The 25706-nt window shown below is 39.9% G+C and overlaps 1 protein-coding gene across 2 annotated transcripts in view; it reads left to right on the forward strand.

The window, feature by feature from the left end:
• Positions 1-1306: 1306 nt before the first annotated feature.
• The window catches only part of NKAIN2 (sodium/potassium transporting ATPase interacting 2), a 551739-nt gene continuing 527339 nt past the window's right edge, over positions 1307-25706 (forward strand). For both annotated transcript variants that reach the window (XR_011140188.1, XM_068938176.1), the window contains exon 1: positions 1307-1420. Coding sequence is in view for 1 of the 2 variants with exons in the window: in XM_068938176.1 (XP_068794277.1) it covers positions 1367-1420 (54 nt within the window). In the remaining variant the exon portion in view is untranslated. The remainder of the gene's footprint in view (positions 1421-25706) is intronic.

Here is a 25706-nt window from a genome sequence, read left to right on the forward strand (position 1 = left end):
TCCTGGCCTCTGGTCCGGATCCCACCCAATTTTCCATGTCGGTGTCTCCTGACTGACTCCCCAGCTTTGCCCTCTGCTTTGGCTGGGAGGGAAACCGAGGCGAAGGCGGCGTGGGGACCCGCGTGCCGCCCTGGAGGTCTCCGGCCGCTCTCCCCCGGCGCCACCCGCGGAGCAGTGGCAGCAGCGGCCGAGGCACCCGCGGAGGCAAGGCAGGCTCGGGCGGGCCGGCGGCGGCTCTGCCCTGCGCCACCCGCCGCGGCCCGGCAGGCGGCAGCAGGGAGCCCGGCGCCGCTCCGCCCCGCTCCGCTGCCCCGGGCGGAGGGGGCCGCGCTGCCGCCCCGCAGCCCTGGCGGCCTCGCCGGGCCTGCGGGCAGCGCCGAGGCCGCATCCCGGCCGCCGTGAGCCGTGCCCCGGGCGCAGGGGCTGTGCGCGGGGGGCAGCGCTGCTTGCTCTCCGCTACGTGCCCGGCCGCGGGGCCGCGGGGCCGGGCACATGTGTGCCGCGGTGTGGGGGAGCCCCGGGAGGGCGAGGGCAGAGGAGCGTGTTGCGGAGACAAAGGAGTGCGGGAACGGCGGAGCCGCCTCCCCGCTGCCTGCCCAGGCGCTCTCCGGGCTGCGCTGGAGCAGACAAGGCGGCAGCAGCCGGTGCCCGCCCGGTGCCGAGCCCGAGCCGCAGCCGGCGCCTGGCGTGCGGCCGCCCGGCCCCGCTCCGCGCCCTCCCGCGCGGCATCCGCGGGGCCGTGGGAGCCGCCGCCGAGCCCCGGGGAGAGGGGGTTTCCGCTGCTGGGGCTGCCTGAGACCTACCGGGAGGAAGAGGAGGAGGAAGGAGGGTGGGGGAGCGCCTCCGCCGTGGGCAGGAGGGAAGCCGCTCTGCGAGCGTGAACTGAGCTCAGCACCGCCGCCTGCCTCGCCTCGCCTCGCCTCCCCGTCCCTCCCTCCTTCCCTCCCTCCTTCCCTCTCCCCCTCCCTCCCTCCCTCCCTCCCTCCGCAGACGGCTGCGAGCCCGGATGGTTTGCAAGCGGAGTTGAGGGGGCAAACTTTGCAGCCCAGATGCCTCTGGGGCTGCGCGGCAGAGCGCGGCTGCTCCTGCAAGCACCTGCCGCCGCCCTCCGCCCGGCGCTGCCGCCCTCCGCGGGGGCGGCCGGCCCCGCTGCCGGCGGCCGCCGAGGCGGCGGGCGCTGCGGCCGCGGCTAGGGCGGGCGGGCGGGCAGGCAGGCAGGCGGGCGGCGGAGCGGGCGCGCCCCCATGCGGGTCCCGGGCCGGGGCGCGCCGGCGGCGGCAGGCGGGAGCCGGGCGGCGGCCGGGCGGTGCTGTGCGGCCGCCTGAGCGGGCGCGGCGCGGGACGGCGGCGCGGGGTGCCGGGAGCCATGGGCTATTGCAGCGGGCGGTGCACGCTGGTGGCGGTGTGCGGCGCGCAGCTGGTGAGTGGCGGCGGGGGCGGCCCGCGGAGCGGGGGGGGGGTAGGGGGGCGGCGGGCGGCTCCCCCTGCCCCGGGGGGGAGCCGGGGAGGGGGCAGCGCCTTCGGCTCGGGCGGGGAAATGCGCGAAATGTCGGGGTGGGAAGCTGCGTTACAGGTAGTTTCGCGGCAGCTTTGCCGGGGAGGCTGTGGTGGACGTAGCGCGGAGTTAATAAACTCGGGCAGTTTCCCCCAGCGTTGGCTCAACTTGGGTACCTGGCTTCCTGTGGCAAGATGACATTTAGGTAGCCGTACCTAAAGGAGGCACGTTGTTGTTTTAGGCGACGATGAATAGCTTGAGAGAGGTCTGCCATACAGGTGTGTGTATGTGAAGTAGTTATGCCTGAGCCTTTATGCAGACACATTTTTTTTTTTTTGTTTTCTCTTTCAGACTTATTGGCCAGTGTTTATTAATGGTGTCTCATTACATTGTTATAGAAGTAAAACAATTCTATATTTATACACACATAGGTGTGTGTATACATATATATATATATATGGGGGACATGTGGCAGAACTTGTAAGCTCAGCTACCAGTGAAACAGTACTGAGTTTAAAAAGTGCAGCACTGAAATACAGTAACAAAGAAACTGCTTAAAAATAGATCTGCTTAGCAAGACCCTTAGACTGTGCAAATGCATTGTGGCACTTGAAAGTCTGTGTGTCTAAAGTTAGGAAACTAAAGAAATGTCTTTTCCTGTAATATGTACATGGATTATTGTCATCAAGTCAGATACATGATGAATTCCTTCACATTTTTATGCTGTGACATAGAGCTGACGACCCGTCAATGAAATATGCCCCATTTCTTATTTTCAGTAGATCAAGAGTGTATGTGCTGGCAGAACAGGTGTTGAAAGCACCTTTGTTAAGCAGTTAACCTTAGAGCAGGAAGGAAATAATTCATGTTACTCCATCCTTCTACCTCTTACTGAATAGTTTTGCTGAGAAAGTGTTAGTCGGTATCAATGGCAACCAGCATTGTCGCCAATTCTTCTCCTGCAGACAGGTACTGAGAAGACTACAGAAGGAAAAAAAAAAAAACAGATTTCACTGACTAAAGTCAGTAAAACAGTGTATAGCAAAAGAAAGATGTGTTTAGCAGATCAGAAATCCAAAATGCCTGTTGTCTTTAAATTAGTTGTAAAAACCTTTAATCTTTTTGTGTTCTGGGAAGCATTTTATTTGTAAATGCTGTTCTCCATGTAAGTTGTCTGATTCTTTGTAGCTGGATGTGCCTTTTCAGATGTGATTTATTCATGTACACTGTCTAAAAAAAGAATCTTGAATAGAAGTAGTGAATCTTGAGTGGAATGGTAGGAATGTAACCTTTTCCAGCAATTTGGAAACATAAAATTAATCACTGAAGTTCTTCAGGTCCGTTTAAGTTTCACAGGCATACTTTTCATTTTCTGCTGCAAAGGGAACAAAAATGGTTTAAACTGTACCTTTTATGGAGAAGAGGTTGATTTTAAAATAGATTCAACAAATAGGAGATTATGAGGACTATTAAAATATTATTGTTTTGAAAGTCTGTGAAGGAAAACATATTTACTAACTCATGGTAAAAAAATATACTTACAAAACTCATGATTAAAAGTATTAACAGAAATACCCATAAGAATGCATCAGCAGGTGGATGAGTAAGTAAGCTGATGTACAATTGTCTTAAGCAGTACTATAAGCTTTTTAAAAGTGGATGTGAACTATAATAAGTAAAATGTATAAATATTTTTTAGAAAGTAAATACTGTATTCTAGAGTAGCTTAAGCAAACTTTTAGCATTGTCATATGTTCATGAACTGCAGGAAAACTTGGCAAATTTCTTGAGCAAGAAGAGTTTCTTTGTTGTGCTAGCAATAACACAAAGCCTGAATCACACTTGGCCTATGTAATGACATTTAGATGGATTCAAAGCAAGAATCCTCATTTACCTGGAGGAAAAAAAAGCTCTTTTTTTCTCTTCCAAGAGAATGGAAAAAATGCTCTTTTTCTCACTTTACAAAAATTGCTTCTCATATTTCTTCATGTGCCATATACCATCAGATAAGAACAGGTCATGAGTTTTTCAGACTTAACTGTTCTAAGTAGGCCTTTGTTTGATTAGTTGCTGCTACTTTTTAGGTAAGGCTACTTAAAGGAGTAAGTACTGTCAAGATTTATCCTATTGTTAGCAGCCTTGTTAATGCAGATGCAAATCAAAAACAAAGGATGAAGAAGTCATCTGGCTTGATGAGATGGGGGGAAAAACATTTCTAGACTGATAATCACACTTAAAATTATAAATATATATATATAATTTATAACATCATGATCTCTTATTACCAAAACCTTACAGTTTTTAAAAAGTCATATATAAAGAAGAAAATATACTTCTAGCTGAGAAAAATAAGTTTGTAAAAAGAAAGGTTTTACCATTTTGGGGGATTTTTTTTTCCATCTCTGCAGGGCTTGGGCGTGGTGATCTAATTGTGCTTTGTACGGTAAGTACAATAAGTAATATTGAAGTATACTTCAGATTATTAGAGAAGTTGTGGCATATCATCTAGATAAGTGATAGAGTTGTCCAGAAATGGACAAAAAAAGGATGATTGTTTCAAATACTGATTCAGAGTAGAGCTGTATCAACTTAGAAGAGCCCCTGCACAAGCAAAATTATTTTCATAATTGCATTTTACATGCTCATAGCTAAGGGAACATAACTGTTTCATCAGATTATCAGAGAGCTCAGGAATGTTTCTTTTCTCAAGGGCATACTGATCATTGCTCCCCAGCTTATTAACATACATATACCTTCCTATTTGTGCTCTCATTTGTACTATGGAAAACAACCTTTGACAGCTCATTTTCTCCTATATTCGTAGCCAATGAGAAGAATTAACCGCAAGTAAGAGCTAATTTTGCTAACATTAGGAAGAAGGCATTACTTTTTGTTTACAAAGTTAATTATTTTAAAATATCTTGCAATTCTTTAAGATAGTAATATCAATCTTTCTTGCCTTTTGTCCTTTCCAGGAGAACTCTGGGCACAGGGTCTCTCTTTGTTCTTTTTTGTTGTGTGTCAGCAATGCTGATTGCATCGAAAGGAATCTTGTGATACTTCTTCCTTTACATTTCCTTCTTTCTAGGTGTCTTCCTTTTCTATTAATAGCTCACCTCAATAAGGGAAATATCCTGTTGCTTAGACTGTTTAATAGCAACAGCAGTAAAGGTGATGCTGCTGTGATTGTTGTTAGCTTCAGTCCTCTCTGAAAGTCTTCAAGAGCCCCATGGATGCCAGTTAGAAACCTTTTGTGTCCCCTCTAGTGCTGCTTGGGAGAAGTCTGAGCAGTGGTAAAGCAGAGGAAAAAGTACTGTGCCTTGTCAACTTAGAAGCTGTCTTCCCAACTATGATGATGAGAAAGGACGAGATTTCGTAAGGAAACTTCAATTCTTCAGAAATCATTGCTGTATGGTTTCTATTCATCAGGCAAAGATTGCCATACTCCCAAGGCTAATTAAATGACTGCTATTTCAGCCTTTGCAGTGTCTTCTCTCAGTTTCTGTCTGAATTTATTTATATTGTTCTTCCTGTACTGTTTGCCTGTTGTTATCTCCTCTCCCTCCCCCAAGTAAATTATAATGCAATTCAGATATTGCAGCTAAGTATTAAAATATGTATACAATTTATAAACAAATATCATATATGTTGGATCCCAGCTAGTGATCCTGGGGTATTCTGTCTGAAACACTGAAGAAGCCCATGTTATAAGGGGTACAGCCTCCCCGATTTCTGTATTGCATGGATATACAAAGACTGCAATCTCTCCTCTCCTCACTTAACACCCCACGGTCTAGAGCATAAGCATGACTCCGTCTCTGCGTTGACCTATTCCAGTTACAGTTCTGGCTGAAGCCACTGTCAGAGGTATGCCATCATGCCTAACCAAAAGGAGAAAGGCGTGCAGAATTGATAGGTGCTTTTGACATTGTAGGCCCTAATTGTTATCTTTGCTTTTAGCTAATGGAAAAAGTGATCAAACCCCCAACAACTTGTCTGGAAACACACTTGAGTTTCCTGCATTTCTGCAAAAGAATAATGTGATGTAAGAGAAAATTCAAATACTTTTATTTTGGAAACTGTGTCCGCTGAGTTCCTGTACTTACCTGTGATACCAAAGTCCATAAACACATACTTCGTTGCTGTGTTGCACCTAAAGGCCCATACTTGATCTGCTGCAAATAGTATTGGAGTTGTTCTGTGCAGGAAATGAATTACGTACAAACCGGAAAGTAATATCTGCTGTATGTGTTTCGTGACTTTGGGGCATATTGTAAGAAGTACCAGTAATCTACACTGCACACAAACGATTCTTCACTCTTGCATTAGATTCTCTTTCAGTTATTGCATGTGTTATGAAACAATCATACTTTTAACTACGGAGAGCAGAGCTTTATTTCTTAGAGAATAAGACTGTTTCAGTGATCAGTCTTGTAAAATTTTGTTCTGCTTTTTAACAATATAAATAGCAAATATTTTAATGTTCATTTTATCTGCCATCTACAGAATATTTGAGCTTTTTGAATAATCTTTGCTTGCAATTTTTACAGTGTTGTCAGGCTTTGTGGGTTGAGATTTTTCATGTTTAAAACTAAGGACAATTGCTTTGGGAATGGTGATCCTGGCAGGTTATGGTCCATATCACAAATCTACCTCACTAGTTTTGGCACAGTTTTATACCACAAACAGCATGGCTTGGGCAAAGCTCGTGTTTCAGCAGTTTGTAGATTGAATTGTCTCTGGACCTTCAGGGAGTGAGGTTTACTGGATTAGTGATGAGGTCCCTCAGAGAGCAAAATGGCAAAATGAAGGCATTCACAAACAAAATGCCCTAGGATTAGCTACCTTGCAGTTCTACATAACAAAGACTTTTTTTTTTTTAATATAGGCTCTCATATCATGCTTATCACCGTGATACTTTAAAAACAGCACACTAAGCCACATCACTAATGTGCATAGCATGTTTATTTTTTCCCTTTTTTCTATAAGGAAGCGGTAATGAAATTTTTTGTGTCTGTTCCCAGTTACTGCATTTTGGGGGCCCTTTTTTTGGATTTTTGCATTTTTTTTTTATTGTGTTTCATTGTCATTATTTCCAATGGTTTCCAGTAGCTGCTTTAGAGGAGAAATATCTACAGTGGAAAATTTTGGTGATAGGTACATGTTCCTAAATTTTCTGCTAGCGGAAGTAGAATTAAAGAAATAGGCTTCATATGTAAAATGGAAAGTGATTTTGTTATTGCTGTTAGCTTGTTGATCTAGCCACCTCCCCCACCCCCACCCCCAAAAAAAAGAATGAATTGATTTTTGAGTTTCAGATAGTACTTATATTTAAGTCTTTGACATATTCACAATTTCAAAGGTAGGCAACAACTTGCATCTGTGTCTTCTTTAAAATTCTGTTTCTTACTTTGTTTCAATTTTGTCAGGAAAGAAAGTGAAAGTTTCATTGTATCCAAAAACATTACCATCCCACTAGCTATGAAAAGGAAACAATCTTATGAATACCAGACTTTGAAAAGACATATGTTTTTGAAAGCTATTGTATAATACTACAGAGTTGATTTTGAGGTGTTTCTGGGAATGTATAAAACAAGGACTTGAGCATGAATTCAGAGACCTAACATCTTTTGTTGCCATGAAAGAAATATATAGCAAACTTTTTAGGTTATGTGATACCTTGGTAGGAAAGTAAACACTCTTTCTAGTCTGTTTCTGAGATAAAATGCCGCAGATTCATAACAAAGCTGTTTATTTCTTGAGAACTTGAAGTTAAAAATAGTAATGCACACAAAAAATGGATACTCTGAAAGGTAACAGTCCATTATGTCATTTTAATGGTACTGTGGATGGTACAGTATATTTTTTTTCACAGAAATGTGGCCGAATAATGATAATTGTGAATACACAGTTCAAAAAAAGCAAAGTATATTGTCTTAAGTTACAGGGATTTAAAAAAAAAAAGCAAAAAAAAAACAGATAAATAACAAGTCTAATCCGGTAGTTCTTGAAGCTGAACTCACATAGAAGTCAGTGAGTAAACTTAAGCTTCAATGTTTAAATACTCAGATGATGGGTAGGATGGAAAGTTTTAAATAGAATGGAAGTAGAGGAGGTGTATAAACTGCCCGAATATAGGGACCTAGAATATCTAGCTAAGTTAGACATCCAGTATAGCCAGGAGGAAAGTCTTTGGCAGTAAGAATTGATTTCAAATTGACTGAGATTTGAACTAGCAACTTGAATGATGAGCAGTAGTTTTTTTTTGTTTGTTTGTTCGTTATCTGTTTCTCTACAAAAAGCACTAAGCAAGCATTTTTAAAATACACAAAAAGCTCTCTATAGTCATTCTGTACTCAGTGGAGTGGAATCTAGCACTGTGTAGTCAACAGGCAGGAATATGCTCCACTGCTGAATGACTCAAAGCAGCAATGTACTGTTCTGAGTTGGTAGCGGCTTTACTGTCTTGGGCCGAGGTGCAGGAATGAGCGCAACATGAATGTGGTGGATAAGCCTTGTAACAAATACTTGGTGATGTAGGCAGGCTTTTTCTAGGCAGGACTCTAAATTCTGTTGGGTCTTCTCAATGCCATGGTGTACCAGATGAGTGTTTTAAGCATACATTAGATCATGGGTCTAATTAGACATCTAGTTTCAGCTGGGGTGAAGACTTGAGGCTGTGACATCTCCCTGGGTTCGGGGGCTGGTTGGATTCAGCCAGTGTCTGCTCTGGAGACTGATGTCAGCACCTGCTGAATTACCAGGATATCCACATGATCTCTAAACTGCCTTTTTAGTTCCATGGCACCAGTCATGACCTGAAGAGGTCATTCAACGTGTATGATGCTGAAAGAGGTAGCTATAGCTAATGATATTTTATGAGAGAAGATGTATCAATGGATTTCTCCAAGATTTGCTTATGTTTTGAAGTCTAAGTGACATTTAGCTGAGGATAACAATGGTGAATATTTTCATAGTATTGGAGGGTATTCACAGTCTGACTAACTCAGGGTAATCTCTCTAGGCTTCTCTTTGGTCAGAAGAGGGAGTCATCCAGGGAGCAGATCTGAGTGGGTAAGGTCTTTTAGAGTTATTTCTTAAGTAAAGTGATTTTTCAGCTTAAGAAGGCTTTTTTGGGGGTGGAGGGAGGGAGGAGGAGGAGGAGATCACAGACCCATCTTAATAATGTTGCCATCCATAGTGCTTATTACTTACTTTTTTTTCCTCTCCTCTTACACTTTTACTAGTCATTTTACTGAGAAGCGTTTGATATTAGGGACAATCTCGATACACAGATCGAGGAAATGCTGTTTTGAAAAGGTTTTTGTCACTTCATTGACTGTAGAAGGAAACTGAAGAAACTAGTTTCACCAAAGGAATGTCAGCTGTTGTACATACTTACCTTTAAATGCTCTAAAAACTGTGCTTTCCGTTCTTCCATAACCACTCATTGATGCTGAAATCAAACTGATGAAACTAATTTATGCTCACTTTATTTTTTAGGTCATTTTCTGTTGACTTCTTACAGGGGTAAGGAAGACAGGAACCTCTGTAAACAATGTGTGATAGGAAAGCAGTACACTGAAAACACCATAATTTTAAAGCATTAAATAGCTTATTGTCCTCCAAATCAATCTTCATTTATTGTTTTCATTATGATGAGCGAAAGGGAGGGACCACTGAGTGCTATCTGACTTATAAAATAGAATAGACACAATGGTTGAAATGGCATTTTCTTGTCACTGCAACAAATAATCATTTCACAGTTTGTTATTTAATCCTCTTTCCCCACAAATATATGTACCAGCTGGATGGCATCTGAGAATTATCAGTCTATAACCCTCTGATAGAACTGACATTTAGAGGAAAAATTACTAATTTCTGTGTTCACTAAAAAGTAAACATGCATATCTAATAGATCTATTCACCGCAGATCATACTTATGCATTTTTAATAAAAAACTTGATTTTAATTCATACATAACTTATGAGAAATGTTTATCAGTTTAGGGCTCTGCTGATTCCCACTTACATGTTTACATATGTCAGGATACCTTGAAAATGCCTTTCATCTGAGGCTCAGATTTCCCTTTTATACACAAACTTGCTTGTCGGCTTCCTAAGTAGTGACGCAATGTATATCAGAAATACTGATTATTATACTGATTGCTAAAATCAGTGAAAGCACTATTGATATAGATGAATCTCAGATTTTTCTATGTGATTTGCAGTAACAACTTTCTAACATCTTTCCCCCACCCCTCCCCCCGATGCTTTTACTGAGTTGGGATTTCAGACTGTGCCTCTGCTGAAGAAAGTTGAGCAAGTTACCAATTATGTCAATGGGAATAGGAAAAGTCTATCATATCCCATATTCATACCACAACAGATTGCAGTTTGATTTCCTCATCCTTCTTTTCTCATGAAGAGAGTCTCATTAGTAGAGTTTTGTACAGAAGGCAGCATATGAAGTTAATTCTATTATTTCTGAGAAAAGTGGCAAAACGATGATGTCTGTCATCCTTGTATCTCACATTACCTTTCAGAAGGCAAGAATGCAAGACCATTTGCAGATGGTGGGAGAGAGATTCACGCTATCTCATTTAAGCGTGTAACATTTAGGCTCTGAATCACCTTCTGGAGGTGGCTGCCTCTTTCCATTGACTCTGTAGGGAGCTATGAGTTGGTGCCCAGTTAGGAATGTGAAACTCCAGCCTCTCCTCTGCATACACTGTTATTCACTTCATTTTATTGTTACATCTACTTACCTTGAATGGTAGCTTCACAGCAGTTACTGAAGAACACAGCAGTACTGCGTGGCAGATTAAGACAAGAGAAGAACACTAACTGTCCCGCAGTGGCAGTTTAGTGCAGATAGGATAAAACACTGCTGTTTAGAATTTAAGGCAGAACAAACATAAGTGACATGCAACATTTCTTCCAAATAAATGAAAGTGATGTTAGAGGCCTAGAATAAGAGTCAGAGTGCTGCCCCTGTTCACCCTGAGCAACATTTATTCTTTCTGAGTCATCCCACAGTAGTGAATGAAATCGGTTTACAGGACAAGATAGTATTAAGAGATAGAGGGTCTTGAATCTGAGGTACCGACTAATATTTGTGTCAGAAAGCTTAACTGTCTTAGGAACTAAAGTAATTCCTTTCCAGGTGACTCACACCGTGGGTCAATTTACTAATTAAAAATTCCTTTAAACTTCTCCATAGAAGGACTACTAATTGGCCCTCAACAAGTATATCCCTGTCGTTTGAAGATAAAAAGCTTTTGTGAGGATGGTAAGATAGATGCTATGACATCTCTCTAGAACAATGTGTGGAGCTTTGAAAACCCATTCTCCAATAATTAAAGAAAATGTGAAGTTTGCAAATTTTTGCCATGGCTGACAATGGCCCAGCATTTTCCATTATTCCCTGGTCACAGGAAGTTTCTATGGCAGGCTGTTCTATTATAAAGCACAGAAACAATAGGAGAAAAGAAGCCTGTTGTATATCATTACTGCCTTCACAAAGCCACAAATACATTACACTCAAGATACTGTTCATTGTGCACTTGAGCCACCAATGACAAAGGTACTATGAGTAACATTGAATATCAGGCAGTCATTTGTCGTTACATCACTATTCAAATTGTCAGAGCAAATGACAGTAAAACAAATGCAAGCATTAGCAGTTAAGAGAATGCAAAAGAACAAGAGGCTGATCTAAAAAACCCAGAAATTTAAAATATAGATGTTATTTTCTTCATTTGCTGTCGAGTTTTGTTTTGTTTTGTTTTGTTTTTTAAAGTGCATGAAGTAGGAGTGGCCAAGAACTTTAGGCCAATTATCTTTTGTTTTCTTTGGCACAAGTAGTGATTAGGAGCAGTGACAGCAGCTGGTAACAAGCCAGATGATGGCACTGGTAGTGTTAACATAAGACACAGGCTTCAATGTATCCTGAAGAGTGAGTGCACTGTCTTGGATTTTGTCAGGCTGGCTTTCCTGGTTATGGAGCTGGCAGTAAATTTGGTGCTTGCAGAGGGAAAATCACAACAAACTGGAGCTGGATGCAGCATTCGGCAGTATACCTAGTAATATCTGCTTCTGCTCCTGGCAGTCTCTCAGAATACTTAGAGGGGGATGCTGTCTAGTTGCTTTTTTTTTTTTTTTCTTTTATTTTTTTGCTGAAAGCCATCACCCAGATTTAGGGGCATAATGGCAAGTAGAGAAGAAAGTTATTGGCCTCAACCACGGGAATAGATGGTGACTGTACTGCATAATGCTAAACTGTGCTTTTTCAGATGCATAATAAAAGTTATTTATGGACACTGATAAAATGGTATCTGCTGTATAATATCACAGATAGGCATAAGGACAATAACAAAAGGCAGCTGGTTTAGTAAACTCTATTTGCTGCAGAAATGTGCTGTTCTTTGCAAATTGAAATTAAAATGGGGGAGGGGGAGATGTTGTGTTTTTTTGTGATTCCTGCCATTGGCAATCATTCTTGCTTTGCAGTATGCTTATAAAGACAATTATGTGGGTCCCATGTCAGTATTCTCTTTGTCATGACTAGCTCCTTATTAGAGGGCAGCTGCTCCTCTCTGCCCAGAACATGGGCGTAACTACCATGAGTGATAATAGAAGTTATGAGTGTAACTCTCCTCTACGTTACACCAAAGAGTGATGGTGGAAATCTCTTGGCTTCGGTTAATTGACACAGGTGTAAAACCAGAAGGAAGCAGTGATGAATCCAGGACTATTCAGATGCTTGTTCAGAGGTGGGTGGCGAGTGGTGTTTGCAGAACAAGTGCAGTGCTTTTGCAGTGCTTGTAACAATGCTTACAACTTCCAGCAATTAGTATCGTGGCCCTTATACTAAAGGAGAAAGAAAGGCACTGTCAAAATACATGTGAGTATGTCAGACTGTATCGAGTGCCTTCGCTAGAAGGCCAGATACTGAGGTCTCTGTCAGCCTAGAGCAGCCATGAGGAATCCTAATGCCCAAGAGATGTTTCCAAATTGTAAATGCTGTACAGTAACTCCTCAGTCTTTTTCTAATTCCACCTGGATTATAAAGGGGTGAGCAGCAGGTTCCTCCAAAGCTCCCCAGCTGCTGTAATTGTGCTTTGGCTGCTGTAACTTCTGTTGGGAACCAGATGGATTTGGAACAAGAAAGAATATGGAAGTGGCATAGTGCCATCATAATGAGGTTAAGAACTGATGTAAATTCTGCCAGAGGAAACCATTTGCCATGAATGGCAAGGTTTATTGGTCATGCCAAACCCATGAATGTATTCACAAGAATCACTTGTTGGCATTTTAGCTATTGTAATGATATGCATATGCAGTATCTTTAAGCGCCGGACTCTCTCAGCTCAGATCTGCACTGTGGACAGCTCAAATTGGCTTAGAGAATGTAACCCCATACCTCTATGTTCATGTAGGTGTTTCTTTTGTTGCTGCTTTTTGTTTCATTTTCAAAATCTGAGTAAATTAGAAGTTTGTCTGCAATATTTGAGGTGGCTAATTTGACTTCTGAACGTGGACAAAACCTTATTCTTCTTGGAAGGTGAAAATACTATTCTTAAAATTGCAGCATCTATTCTAGACAGTTTGCTTACTAATTTAAGACATGACAGTTATACAGAACTACAGTGACGAAAGGATTAAACAGTTAATATTTGACATCTCATTTTATAATTATACCATTTTAAAATAGCTGGCTTTTGACCATTGCTAGTATCTTTTTATATGAATTGGAAAACCCAGATTTAGAGTAAAAAGTTCCCAGTTAAAGTGTGAGGTCTCTGCAGGATGATTACATTGAAGGACCTAGCTGCTCTGGTATTCCGTGCAAGTATTACCACATTCAGTAATAATAGCTTTGGGGAGGGGACATTCATTTACCTTCACAGCTGGATTGGTAGGATGATCAAGACAGAACTGGAGAATAGAAACACAGCCAGTGTGTGTGTGTGTTTTTTTTTTTCTTTTAAGAATTATTTTTAATAGTCTGAGGTATTTTAAGTCTCTGTAAAAGTGAAAATTGGCAGTCCCAACAAGTGTCAGAAAAATACTTTAGGATATCTCTCTCTGAGGTGATTTGAAAGGTATGTCTGTCATTACTGGAATATATTTCCCTTTTGAACAGGTTGGCACAGGTTTAGGTATGATAAATACAAACCTTATATTTTAACATCTCCAGACATTAGGAGGACTTGATGCTAATCTTTGCACTGAAGGTTCACCTGCGCAATTTAGGATAAGATTTTGTCTGATCTCGTAGGTGTTTCCCCGCATTGGTGCTGTCCAGACTGTAACTGGGTTTGGGGGGGAAACTGAAGAGTGCATATTCAATATGTACCCTGTAAGCTGGGAATGGGGCAATGCAGGGGCCTGAGCCATGCTGCAGTGTTATTAACCTGACACAGTGGTGGCCACAGAGTCGTTACATACAGATTTGCCACATGCACATTCTTTTACTGTTAGATGTTATTCTCTGTGAAATCATTTCTTTCTTACCCGTGTAATTCAGCAGGGAAACAGGGAAGAAAGCGTCACGCAGTGACCTAAGACTGGCAGTGGGTCTTCTCTGATCTTCTTCAGTGGAGCCTTGTAGCTCAGGAATTTTACACCATTTATTTTGAAAATGCAGAGAGGGATAGATAATCTTCTGGGAACTTCTGTATGCAGAGTGTCAACTTGCATTTGTGAGGAGCCAGTCCTGGTAAATGACATGGTCTGTGTTGATTCTGGGTTACTAATTGTTCCGGTCTTTGCTGGAGTGGTCTTTTCCTGGAGTGATGGGTAACTGCTAGTTCCTACTAAAACTATTGTGCTTTTCATGATAACCATATTACAAGTTGTATGAGGTCAGTATGCTAATGCTGACACCTGAATCCCTTTAGAACATCAAATTTGATCAAGATAAAATATGCTTAGTGAATATTTTTTAAAAAGGTCAAAAATAAAGAAGATTTATTTACTTCAATTGAAATTCAGCAGGTCTTAGGTTAAGGTGAGGGACAAAGGAAATAAATCTCTACGATTATGTTATGCTTGACATGATATTGATCAATAATTGCCTCAACATGAGCTGTTAGTGAGCCAAAGAGTAGTTTTGCAAATTTACATAAATATTTCTGATTGGCAGTTCTTTTTGTTATATTGATCTGCTCAGATTTTCATTCCACGTTCTGCCTCCACATTAGCATTTCAAGAATGTTAGACGACCTCAATTTTTGATTAAAAATTTGTTAGAAAATTCTGTATTTTAGTTAATGTTCCCACAGTATAAGAAAATAAATATTTATTTAGTGTAATTAACATGCTAGTTTCATGAAGTAGAATATTTTAGACTGCAGGGCTTTTACTGGATACCCCATACTATAAGTAGCGCTACCATGAAGAGGTTTGTCTTGAAAAGGAAAAATGCAGTCTGTAGGCATTTAATAATCACTTAAGGAAGATATGTGTCTATGAAATTCTTCTGACAAAAGTATTCATATTTGCAAAATACTGTATAGTTTCTTCTTTTCTTTTCTAACTCCTTGCTTGTTGTGTGTATTTTACTGCCTCACTATAATGGCAGAAGTAATACAACCTCTTTCACTAGCCAGGTAGTATAGTCTTAAAGTACTAATTCTAGAGCCTGATATTGGAGATCTATGTCATTTTCTGTACCTCTTTCTTTGTTCACTGGCATTCTTTCCTATCCCCACAAGCATCTGAGAGGAACTCATATCGGTGGGTTCCTTTAGTGCCTAGGCTGCCTATCAAATGGTTTTAGGCAGATAGGTGTCCCTAGGGGGAATTCAGTGCGCTTTGTTAATATTTAGTATGCAAACTAATCTTAGGTGCTCTAAGTCGTGCTCTGGATAACAAACATCTCTATCAACTTGATACAGAATACAGGCTGTTAAATTAGGTGCCTAGAGTACACGGAATACCTACGGTGTCTCTCTCTCTCCCCCCATCGCCCGGTATATACTTCCCGGTGTAAGTGCAGGATAGCTTAAAATATTGACAAAATTTGACTTTTTCCATATGCCCTTTCAGTGCCTTCACCTTAGTTGTCACTTCGGCTGTGTAATGGCACTGGCTAGCTGGGATTTACCTGGGCCAGCTATAGGGCCCTAGTCATCTTTGGTGGCATGCTGTCAGAGGACCTGGAGAACAGCAGACTCCTTTCTAAGGGCTGTTATCACTTGTACAGTGTGTCTGCCAGGTTCATGTGCTGTCCTTGGGATGTGCTGCTTTTGAACAGGCCAGGTCTAAAGAAAGTAGAGTATGAAGGTAAATTCTCACATGTTTCAGCCCTGCCCACTCCACACACGCACGCACACACACACACACACACACTCCCATAACCACAGTCCTTAAATTATAGTGTTTCCTTATGGGTCTGTACAATACATTAAGAACAAAAAAATAAAAACCAAAAAGAGGGTATTTCTTCAGACTAACTTAATAAGATGGGTATAATTGTAAACAGCAAAGCTGTAAAACAGAGTTAATAAAATTCATCCTTATAAGGACTGTTTACTCTCCTAATGATGACTGAGTCTCTGCTTTTCAAGAGCTGACAAACATTAATGGAGTATGTGAGAGCAGTTTTCTTTCATACCTCATTTTTGTCACTGTTCATTTCTTTTAACTACTCAGGTCCTACTTGTGCTACTTACTTAATATGTCTTTGTATTAAAAAAAGGTAGACTGAGCCATTACTTGTTTGATATTTGTGGTATTAGATTGCCTTCTACTGCTGCTATGAGGAATATAACTTCTGTAATATAAACTAAGCTATATAAGAAGTGAGAATTACCTGCTAGTAGCTACTAATAAACATGAGCGTTTCTGGACAGAATCACTCGTTGTAATCCTTTCTATGTCAGCTTTAATGAATCTTCTTGGCTGCAGTAAACCAGTAATCTGCTGGTAACACGACAATGTCTAACCAAACAAATGCTCCTGCGTTTCATTGGACTACTAGCTTTTTTCCTAATAGGTTTCTGTGGTTAAAAGTGCAAGGGGAATATCACAAAACAGGAGAAAAAGATGTAGAGAAGCCCCCAAGAAATATTACACCTTTGGGGAAATGCATCTTTGGCAAAAGACAATGCATTGACATAGGTGAATGGAATGGCAGTAAGGCTTATTACTTTGAAGAAGTGCCATTTGGAGAATACAAGCTGATTTCTGGCATATTAGCAGAGCTACTCTGATGTGGGGAAGGAGGAGTGGGGAGAAGATATGGAAGACAGAGAAAGAAAAGAAAGGATTGACTCTGAATTTTGATTTCACAGGGCTCTCTTTCCCTCAGACTAGCCTCTTTTTATATGGCTCTGGAATCTAACATGTCAACATAAATGATATCTTTTCAGGGTGCACACTCTAAATGAGAAAAAAAAGAGTCAAAGGAAGCACGCCAGTGTGAAGCATTTGTTTGATATATGTACGGGAAAAATGAATATGTCTCAGCGAAGTGTAAAGATGTCATATTCAGCATTGAATTCATATTTGGAGCAGCGATGTGTCAGGTACTAGAGGTGTACTGGAGTAAATACATGGTAACACTTGTATTGATATATCGCAGAGTTGGTGACTTTCAGAGAAAATTTCTACAGCTTTAATTGGAAAACTGGACTTAAAGGTGAAAATATTAATAGATATAGATTAAGCACAGACAAGGTCTTAAACCATATCCTGTCTAATGGGTAAGCATAAGCAATGGATTACATGTCCATTTGCAGCAGAATGTTATAAGAAAGGAAATAGCAGTTTAAGCAAATATGCGTGAATGAAATCATAGCTATGAATGTACATACTGTGAGTTTTGAAAATGGAATCCAGTTGAATTGCATCAAATCATATTCTCCTACGCTGCATGGATGGTGCTCAGAAGTTTGGGAGAATGAATGACGAATCTGATATTAATGGAAATATATTAGAAACAGATATGACTTTATCTTGATGCATGTGTCACAAGTGAATTTATCTTTAGCAGTCTGCTATCAGCAGAGTAAATGGTAAATATTTCATATTTATGTCATTCAATGAAGGGGGAAAGGTAATGACCTTCATTCTGCCACTTTCTGCTATTATTATCAATTCTATACTGCTAATTTGGGAGAAAGAGGACAGGGAGAAGAGAAAAACAAAAGGTAACCTAGGTAATAAGTGGAGGACCCTGTTAGCAATGCAGAAATAGAGAACTCCTCTTCAGAATTCAGTCTAAACTCAGGAATCAAATAGAGATGGAGAGTTTTCATTGCTGGCTCTTGCTGAAAGAGGATCTGGCTGATTTTGGCCATTATTTAGAGGCATTATAACAGCTCACTGTGGAACAGAGAGGTCTATAGAGAAATGAGGGACAGTCAAACTGTAGCACACACAGGGCTTTATTTTATTATTCTAGTAACCGGTACTGCTGACCAGCAGAACTGATTTTTTTCTCTGATGGAGAAATATGCTGCATTTCTGTTCAGTGGCTTGCTTACCTAAGAGAGAAGTCAGTTGAACCATTTGTTATTTACATGGAAAAAATACTTCTAGCTTATGTATGTTCTATCAAGAACATGCACTTCAAACTTGCTTTTTCAGAAAACTTAAAAAGTTGCTTATCCCAATAATTTAGAGGTTGTAACATAGTCTTTAGTTTATATTGAATGTACTTAGAAAATCTACTTTCAAATTCAAGCTTCAGCTCAGATTCTGAAATAATCAACATAAAGTGAGGATCTTGTGTTATGCCAGTGAGTTATGCCCTTATTCATAAATTGTATAAACTTTGATGTTACAGCAAAACTAAGCCCACAGTAGCAAGACACATGACGAAGGAAATAATGCATTGTAAATGGGCAATCTTAGTATTTCTTAAGAATACCTTTGGTGAGAGACCTTTTAGTTAAGTCAAGGTGGTAGTCTGCAGGTTTTTCCTACTTCTGAAACCTGTCCTTCTTTGCTTTTTCACTCAACTTGCAAATATATCAAATCATGTTTCTTTCTCATTTTTACTTTCATTTTTGCCAAGTGTGTGTGTGTATATATATATATATATGTATATATATATTTTTTTGCCATGTATAAAAAATTGCATTCTTTTGATTTTTTGGTGGGTTAATTCTTACAAATGTCTACCTTTAACTCTGCTTTTTCTGCCTTGATTTTAACAGTCATTTAGAAATATCTGTGTTTGTTTCCTGCATTAGATCAATCACCACATAAAAATTCTGTTCAAAATTTAAATATTTACTAAAATCCCATAAAGCTTTTCTGATGCAATATTGAATAGGTATTGATGTCCTGTAACTTATTAAGCTAAATCATTTTCCCATAGTTTGCTCTTCTGTACTTATTCTTCCAGCTCACCTGGGCTTCTAATTAGCCTTGAAGACTACATACTTTTTTTTTTTTGTGTGTGTTAGCTGCTTTGCTAAGCTAAGAAATAGTCAATCTAGTGAAAGCCATTTAAATTCATCATACCATTAATCACGCCAGCGAGCCACCTCAGGTTCTAATGCAGTTGCTCTGTTTCTCTGTGCAGGCTGATTTGGGCACACAGAAATACTTCAGGAGACATGTGGAGGGTGGGGAAGGTGTGTGTTATGCTACTTCTCGGCTAGGTTTAGGTGTCCACTCGCTGACGCACACTGGGCACCTGTGTGGGATTAGGATCGCATGCTTGGCAGCTGTCCTGAAGTCAGACACTGAGATTACTCCGTAGGGTATTGAGGAGAGGCTCTGTCTTTTCTGTCAGAACATGCCTGGAAAAGCAGTGATGATAGCGGTGGTGCTGCTGCCCATTTTTATGAATGAGTTGCTGGATTGTTCGTGCAAGAGGGAAGAGCATCAATTTGTTGCCCTCTTAAGCAGACTGAAGCAGGCTGAAGCCTTCATTTCTCTGCCATCCAGAGAGTATACCCCCAGCACTGGGAACACACATTCATTCCTTTTTCAGACTGTGTCAGAAAAGAGACCTGGTGTCTGTATTTGGATTTTAGAGGAATTTCCCTAAAGAAATATACCTGGACGTAGCTCTTTGGACCACTTATGCATTTTCTATGATAGAATCATTACATGTATAAACAGTAGTAAGACTTATACTGGGAATTTCTGTTTAATACTGTGCAGTATCAACTAGAAATAACCTCAATGACTTGCCCGGAGTCATGACATCAGTCAGGCAGAACTGGATCTGAAGCCTTAACCTTTGATGAGCCCATTTCTTGAGTGATTTTATTTAATTTCTTCTTTAGTAAACGGGATCAAATCTCAGTTAGAGATCTTGTTAACTGAATTTTGACTTATCTTTGTTACCAGAAAACTAGATTCAGGCCCCAAGACAAATGCTTCTTTCTGAGACAAAAGGTCTTATTAAAAACACTAACAAAGCTCCTAAGGAAAAGAAAAATATGTAACAACTATTAAAAAACCCTATCCTTATAAAAACTTTTTTATTACGACACCGAGTTGCTTTGTCAGGAAAAGCAGGATTATGGTGGACGGATCAAACAACTTTTATTTCTTTTGCTTGTGCTCTAAAATGCGGTCATTTCTAGCATCAGTAGTGCCTAGCTAAAAAGGACCTTGAAAGGGAAATTTCTTAAGCTTCCTTTCTTCTGCTAAGTTACTGGTCGTGGTCTGATTTCATTTAGTGAGACTTTAAAGTCAATTTCAACACAATAAGAAAAAGTGAGTATACTTGGAGTTCTCTGTGCCTACTAAAAATACCAAAAAAATCTAAGTCTGGGAAGTATGATAATTATCTTAACGTTACTCTTTTCTGTTTATTATTTCCGCTCAGAATCCTCTCGACAATGTGTATGTAGCCTATTAAAGACTGAGTTTTAGAATCCACTGCAGAAATAGGATGCCACGCATGAGGAACCAAAGGACAGTGAGCAGAGCACTGGGACTTTTCACTAAATTGTGGTCTTTTGCCTTTGAGCATCCTTATATGGCTTTTCTGTTTCTCTGAACAGCTCCTTCAAGCAGTTTCCAGAACAGTGGAAGGTACTCTAATGTCTGAATTGAGGTTTCTTGTCATCTTTCCAATATGTTCTTTTCAATGTTCCTGAACCATGTTTTACACAGAATGGAGTTTTTGCTCACCGTGGCCTGGTATTTTACATTCCTAGTATCCCACAGGCAGAATCGAGCTGTTCTTTTCCTAGCCTGCCCTCCTCTGTGGCTGCATTGTCCTTTGAATTTGTTGCATATCCATCTGATTACTGTTGCTATGAGCTTACTGCCATCTGGCAGACTTGAAAGAACAATCATAATAAAATGTATTTCTTTATGACCTATCTTCATAAATACAGTTTTGATATTGTCAGATGGATGGTTTGTTTACTGGGCTTATCAAAGGTCAGTGGTGTTTTATCCATGTTTCCAATGTTCTTCAGTTCAGGCAAGTGTATTTTCAATAGACCAGTTCTGAGCATGTGAAAGCGAGACTGAGGTTTTTCAAAGCTGCCATCATTTTCAGTCATCCAGCTCTATTAAAATTGCAATATAAACTGGACATCCAAATGCCTTTCGAGCAGCTTTGAAAATCTCAGCTTAAGAGAGAGTAATTGTAATTGTCAGAATAACAATCCATTAGACCTATATATCAGCCAAGTAATTCAAAGAAGTTATTGGTGAGCGACCATTTTGATTTTATTTTCATTGGCTAAAACATTAATATGGTAGCTTTGCTATCTTGCCTCTATTTTTCATCCAGACTACTAGCAATAAAAGGTTGATTACTTCATTGGAAATATGCTGCTTACTATAATTCCTTGATTTTTTCCTGTTTTTTTTTTTCTCGCTTATTTTTGTTTCTCTTATTATATGTATAAAAATTCATCAGATGATAATGTTTAATATGTGTTAAGCTTAGAATGTTCCTTATATTTGGCAATACGAAGTTCAATAAGGGATCTTTTACAATTTTGATTACTTTTGAACATAATACCTTGTAGCTTTCACCTCCTCTTTACTCACCTATCTTTGCAGTAGTAAATATTGTTAGACTGGAAAAATGCAGTATAAATCAGTTTCCTGACTACTTTTTCATTTCTCCCATTTTCTTCTTAACCATATTCCCAAAAAGTTTAAAATCATATGTATCTAATTGACTTCCTTTTCTATGGGAAGTGAATAAATGTTATGATAAATGTAGTCTGTGGAAACAGTCGGGCACTTATATGAATGATTTCAGATACTATTTCAGCATTTTTAAAACATATCCTAATATGAATATTTTCTCCTGAGTAACTTATTCCCTCTTTAAGGGACACTGATAAGTAATAATAGTAGCTAGAACTTCTATGTGAGGAAAAATTAATTTAAGAAATCTTTAAAGATTAATTTTGGTTATGTTCAAAGCATATTTTTCTTCTATGTATCTAGCACAGGCATAAGACCGGTCAAATACAATTTACGCTAACTTTGTGAATAACTGCACTTTACGGTATTACAGGAAAATGTAGACACTTATTATCAATGAGTTTATTATCAGCGGGTCTAAATAAAAAACTGACACTATTTGAAGAAGGATATGTATTATCTCCAGTGTTTGGGGACATCTGCCATGATAATTTTGTATGGCAGCACTTTAGTTAGACTACAATTGCGTTCTCCTAGTCACCACATAAAAATATCAGATAACACAGATGCCTATCTGACAAAGCTGACAGAGTGGTTATGATGGTATGCAAATGGGTGTAAATTATCAAAGATTATTATCTTTCTGGAGTTCCTAATCCCTTGGAGGAATACAGGTTGGAAATAGCTCTCACTAGCACTGTGTCCTTGGAAAGATAGCCTTTGAGAATCTCCTCGTAGAGTCTGAAAGACCTTCCAAGAACTGATTGGAAAACAGAAGGATTCTGTTACTTTGTCTGCTGTTTATGCTGCCTCATTTTTTTGCAGCTTAGAATATGAGAGATTGACAGTAAGGGAAAAGTGCTAAGGCTCTACTTTTATATAATTGAAAGAAATTTCTTAGGGAGCATAGTTTGCTGCCAGTGACAATACCTGCTGAGACGGAAGTTCAGATGCTAGTGGTATTGAAAATAGAGTTGAGAAGGTGACGTGGATTTAGAGCTGTGATCCTTTAAGTAAAGCTCCAGTGAACACGTCATTGTGCTGTGTTCATTTTAGAAATCTGTTGAAGAGTCTCAGCTTGTTATCGCTAAGCTCTCCAGTAGTGTGAAATGGCTTTGTTTTATTACTACGCATATAATGTTTCTACTGGCTTGTGAAGTTTAACCTCTCAGGGCCAATCAGGAAAAGTACAAATTTCTACTGTTCACAAAATCTCCACCACTGACTCATGTTATATATGTATATTCTCATAGTGCGTTGCGTCTCCAGACTGTTTTACAGTGCTTAGCTATGTCATAGTAATATTCTGAGGATGATAGTCTTTGTGAACTTCACAACAGAGAAGCTGAGGTTGCTGCATAGTCATTGATTAAGCAGTAATAAATAATTGTACCAAAGTGTGGCTTCAGTTTCATGTTCAGCTCAACTGCTTTAAAAATCCAAGTTTCCTCTGAGAAAAGTTTTTCCTTTGATGCTAGTGTAATTTTATTTTCCATGCAACAAGTATTTGGAAATGCTCGTTGCCAAGCTATATATGAATTTGGCCCAGTATATTAAATTTTGAAAAATATTTTATACCATGACCATGCCTGTTCATTCAACAGCAAGGGCAATCAAGCCAGAAGATATACTCACAGTTTGGATTAACAGCTTTAGTTAGGTTTTTACTCAGTCCATCTTTCTCAACGAATCGCTACATTTTAAACAACACAAAAATGAAGTTGCCAGCCTGGAAAGGATATTATTCAGGTTTTAATTAAACTGAAAATTTGTATTGGTAGAATGAATTTTATTATGTACTTTACTTTACTCCACCTAAAGCCAGGTATGTTTAGCTTCAATATTTTCAGTTTATCATTTATTCCTTGACTTTTCCCTAGGAAGTTTAGCAGGTACTGTGAGAGTTATAACCGATTAATATTCTATTCTTTTTAATTACAGTTATTCTTTAAATACTACTTAGATATTCTTAAAAAATGATTATATACTATTCTTAAAATATTTACTTTTTTAAATGGTAAGAGTTGTATTCAGGAAAAATTTACATATAAATTACATCTCTTACTTGAGAAATTACAGAACACACAGGACCAAAAGAGGAAAAAAGTGTTTCTGCAAGTTTTTCTGTTCTATCAAAGTGGCCTAGGAGTTTTTCAAATTTGCTATTGGCAAGTGGTCAGCTTGGCCAAAAAGTTAGACTTTTTTAGAATTGAAAAGTTCTAATTTTCCACATGCTGCAGGAAAAATAGAGCTGACTTTTCTTTAAGAAAAATCACTGCAGAATTTTGCAGAGGAAATGCTTAAATTTTTGACAGTTGTTTTGGATAGTTTCTGATCATTTTATCTGTTGTGAAATCAGTCCTGTGCCTATTTAATGCCATTTTTATCCTCCTGTCTATGCTGTAAAGAATCCTAGCTTTTTATTACTAGAAAGGAGCAGTGGAATTTCAAACCCAAATCTTGCACAAATTTACACCTCTTACCAAGTGTCTAGCTTGGCTCTCCTTCTTTCTTCCAAGGCTCCTTACACTGTGTAGTTCCATGCACTTCACCACCGAGTAAGTGCTAATGAGGTCTTGAGTGCTGTCTGCTTGCTGTAAAGGCTAATGCAAGGTTCCACCATCTTAGTTTGAGTTAATTCCTCTAAAGATGGAAAGATGCTTTAATTTTTTTTCCCCTCTAACAAGATCTTGACTTCCAAAAGTAGAGGTTTTGATACATCATGATACAAGAATAAGAGACTTCTGAAGCTACAATCCAGAATTCTCTCTGATTATTCCTGCTCTTAGTTTTTCTTAATACGCATTTTTTTTCACCTACCTTAGCCTTTATCACATTTGAAATATGTGCTAAAGTAGCTGTGTGAACATATGATTAAAGACTATATCATAATGCATATCTTAATGATGCATCATAAGGCTGGAAGATTAAATCCACAGAGACTGCCTCTTGACATTTTTCCAACATTTGCATGTGCCTTTTCTCAAAATTTTCTTGTTATAGTTTCTGCAATTTTCCTTATTAAGAAGCACACACTACACACACACGAATACACACAAAGAAAAGGCACTAAATCCCTTTATAGCAAACCCTATTAGCTACTAGCGTTAGTCAGCAGCAGCTTCAAGTCCTCTGAAGACCTCTAGAGCCTGTGGAGTAACGGATAGCTGTCATAGGCTGTTTGTCCTCTGGCATGCTAGTCAGTCATTGGGAGTGCCTGAGGCACACTATGTGGATGTGTTTCACCGTTGTATGCTGACCGAGGAGGAACGCCGAGACATGGGGGCCTCATGACTCCTTCAGCATCCTAAGGATGCTTTACTGCAGGATCTGGAAGTTAAGAATTGCAAATCTCTACCGTTCTTTGCTCTCAGCAAGCAGTTATGAAGCCTTTTGTCAAAATGTGTCGTTCTCAGGAAACTGTTGATCAAAATAACAAGCTCTTGTCATCGATTACATGCTATATTCATTCTTATGGTGGTCGTATGGCCTACTGTTAGTGACCTTGTAATGTCTGTAATGAGCCTGCAGGGTCAGATGAAACCCTGAGATGGCAAGAAAAGCTTCCACAGCCTGGATAGGCTCTTATCCACTGTGCAGTCCATTTCCTGAGCCTTCAGCATCTTCGGGGCTGACGTGTTTCTCTGCGTATCCCCAATACACTGAAGCACAGCTGGACCTGAACTTTAGAATCTCCGGTAATATCAGGAGATGTTCGGTATCCAGACCATGGATCCTGCCTTGTACTAAACCAAAGGTCTCCCTCCTTCATCTCCCCGTTCTGCAAAGGGTGTCATTTCTCGCTTCCCACTTCTGTAACAGGTTTCTCCACATCGCAGCTTTTGTGTCCTTGCAACCCACGTACTCTTTACTCGCTCACTTTCCTAATCTGGCCCTCTTAAAATAAAAAGGCAAAGAGCTCTGCTCCAGTATATGGTCCAGTATTACAAGGGATAAGCTACAATGCCTACCATTGTCTTTCTCTCCCCGTATCAAATTACTGTACCTGTACCATATCTTCTGAGCCCTGTTTCACACATCTATATGTGTGTATTGCTTTTCCTTTTTTCCCTTTCCCTCCCACTATGATCCTTCCTCTTTTATTTCCTGTGCCCCTTCTT

The sequence above is a fragment of the Struthio camelus genome, chromosome 3, assembly GCF_040807025.1.
Source record: "Struthio camelus isolate bStrCam1 chromosome 3, bStrCam1.hap1, whole genome shotgun sequence".
Taxonomy (NCBI): domain Eukaryota; kingdom Metazoa; phylum Chordata; class Aves; order Struthioniformes; family Struthionidae; genus Struthio; species Struthio camelus.